The sequence below is a fragment of the Nanorana parkeri genome, unplaced genomic scaffold, assembly GCF_000935625.1.
Source record: "Nanorana parkeri isolate BGI_ZX_2015 unplaced genomic scaffold, ASM93562v1 scaffold77, whole genome shotgun sequence".
NCBI lineage: Eukaryota > Metazoa > Chordata > Amphibia > Anura > Dicroglossidae > Nanorana > Nanorana parkeri.
The window spans coordinates 1,569,011-1,571,566 of NW_017306345.1; the positions used below are offsets into that span (position 1 = coordinate 1,569,011).

General features: G+C 47.7%; 1 protein-coding gene across 1 annotated transcript in view; it reads left to right on the forward strand.

The window, feature by feature from the left end:
- The window catches only part of PPIL1 (peptidylprolyl isomerase like 1), a 2,968-nt gene continuing 412 nt past the window's right edge, over nucleotides 1–2,556 (forward strand). The window contains exons 1-2 of the mRNA XM_018576777.1: nucleotides 1–152; nucleotides 230–384. Coding sequence (XP_018432279.1) covers nucleotides 97–152; nucleotides 230–384 — 211 coding nt within the window. The 5' untranslated portion in view covers nucleotides 1–96. The remainder of the gene's footprint in view (nucleotides 153–229; nucleotides 385–2,556) is intronic.

Below are 2,556 nucleotides of genomic sequence, written 5' to 3' on the forward strand. Positions count from 1 at the left end.
TGAGTGTACGGGAACGAGGGGTGAAGGCGGATGTCACGTGTTCTGCTGCTTGTCGTAAGGTCCCTCGTGCACCGGTATTAGGACTCGGTTCAAATAATGGCGGGGACACCCGGGGATAACTGGCGGCCGAAAAATGTCTGCTTGGAGACCAGGTGAGTAGAAGGGAAGGAGAGACAAGTGGATGTAATCAGGTGTCTCGTAGGTAATGTTCTCTATTGTGTGTTTGCAGCATGGGCTCTATCACAGTGGAGCTGTACTGGAATCACGCGCCCAGGACCTGTACGAACTTCGCCGAGCTGGCCCGGAGAGGGTATTACAATGGCACCAAGTTTCATCGCGTCATTAAAGACTTCATGGTTCAAGGAGGAGACCCCACAGGGACTGGTATGGCTCTCTTGTTAGCCTGGGTGAATCCTTGCTATTTACTATTGACACGTGACGCAGGGGTGTCACCCGGCTGGTGTCACCTAGTGCATATGTCATTACACTTGTGCACTTCACTGCACCATCATGGTGATAAACGCCTGCAAAGAGAAGAGGGGGCGTTCATCTGGCAGGTAAGGTATGCTGGTAGGTCCCCTCCTCTCTTCTGCAGCTGTCAGACTCTTGGTCCATGACTGACTGGCTGACTTTTCAGATGGGGGTGACACCAAAATGACAGCCATTTTGGTGTCACCCCCCTCTGATAGTGACACCACTGCTCACACAGGTGTAGAGGTCTGTGTGCCATTAAAAAAAACACCCTGGAAGCTGTGAGTGTTGTGTACAGCCTGTCCATACAAATCAATGCCAGGCCACAGCTGTACACTGGTCAACGCTGCTCCAAGGGGTATACAGGTATGGATGTGGAATGTTTACATCTATATCAGTACACAAGTATACGCTCAGAGCAGCATTTACCAGTGTGCAGCCTGTGTCTGTACACAAGTATACGCTCAGAGCAGCATTTACCAGTGTACAGCCGCAGCCTGTGTCTGTACACAAGTATACGCTCAGAGCAGCATTTACCAGTGTACAGCCGCAGCCTGTGTCTGTACACAAGTATACGCTCAGAGCAGCATTTACCAGTGTACAGCTGCAGCCTGTGTCTGTACACAAGTATACACTCAGAGCAGCATTTACCAGTGTGCAGCCGCAGCCTGTGTCTGTACACAAGTATACGCTCAGAGCAGCATTTACCAGTGTACAGCTGCAGCCTGTGTCTGTACACAAGTATACGCTCAGAGCAGCATTTACCAGTGTACAGCTGCAGCCTGTGTCTGTACACAAGTATACGCTCAGAGCAGCATTTACCAGTGTACAGCTGCAGCCTGTGTCTGTACACAAGTATACGCTCAGAGCAGCATTTACCAGTGTACAGCTGCAGCCTGTGTCTGTACACAAGTATACGCTCAGAGCAGCATTTACCAGTGTACAGCCGCTGCCTGTCATTGATTTGTAAGGACACGCTGTACACAACACCTTTTGGCTACCAGGCACAGAGATCAGACTATTTTTCTCTGTACATGGACCTCTGTACACTTATGAATAAGCCCTAACGCAGTCTCTTTTACCCCTTCTTTTTTTTAACTGCTGATTGCTGCAGCAAGGGTTAAAATATTGTGTGCTGGCAGCACATGGGAGAGTCAGGCCATGGCTTTCCTATGCAGAGCAGTGGCCAGGCTCTCCAGGGGTCTGACGCCCCCATGAACACTGCTGAAATGTCAATAGTGCTGCTCAGGGTGCCGTGTTCATTGGGTATGTTTCATACTGCTAGAAATCCAGGCTGCTGGCTGCTTTGTGTGAGAAATTGCTTGGCATTGTTGCACTTCAGTCATTAATAGCAAGCATTCAGTTGTCCTACTGCAGCAACCAGTTATTCCATTTGCCTTGTCTACTGATTAGTGCCAGTGTCTCGTGCTTTTCTCTGGGCTCTCCATATATCTTGTGGAACTCTGCCCACTATAGTGCACGGGTTTTGTGCACTGTAGTGTGGCTGCCTTGCCTGCTGCTGTAGCAGAGCATTGGGTATCCAATGTGCTGCGTATTGCCTTGCGTTGCAGTAATGCGGGGGTGGCCAACTTTGGCCTTCCAGCTGTGGTGAAACTGCAAATCAGGCATCTTCCTCTGGGAGTTATACCTGTGTGCTGTCAGTCTCATGGGTTAGATCCTCTGTCAAGTTCTTATTGCTGTCTGTGTCCCCATTCGTAAGTGTCACTTCTCTATGTGTCCTGATGACTGTTGTCACTGAAACAGAAAATGAAGGGAAATCCAAAATGTTAAGGTTATCTCCAGAACAAGAGTGGTGGGGTGAGTGAATTACACTTATCGCCATAGTTACACTTATCCCAATAGTTAGTAAAATAGTTAAAACAACTTGCAAATGATTTATTTTTGTTGTAGAGCACTATTCGAATATAACAGGATTGCAATTTTTTTTTCTCTGTTTAAAAATAGTTTTTATTGTGATTACAGCAATCAGTGCTAGTGCACAGTGCATTGTCATGGCTGCTTGTAGGTCAATTTAGTAGTGTGCAGAAAAAGGGTTAAAACACCATAACTGAATTGGTAAGTGTT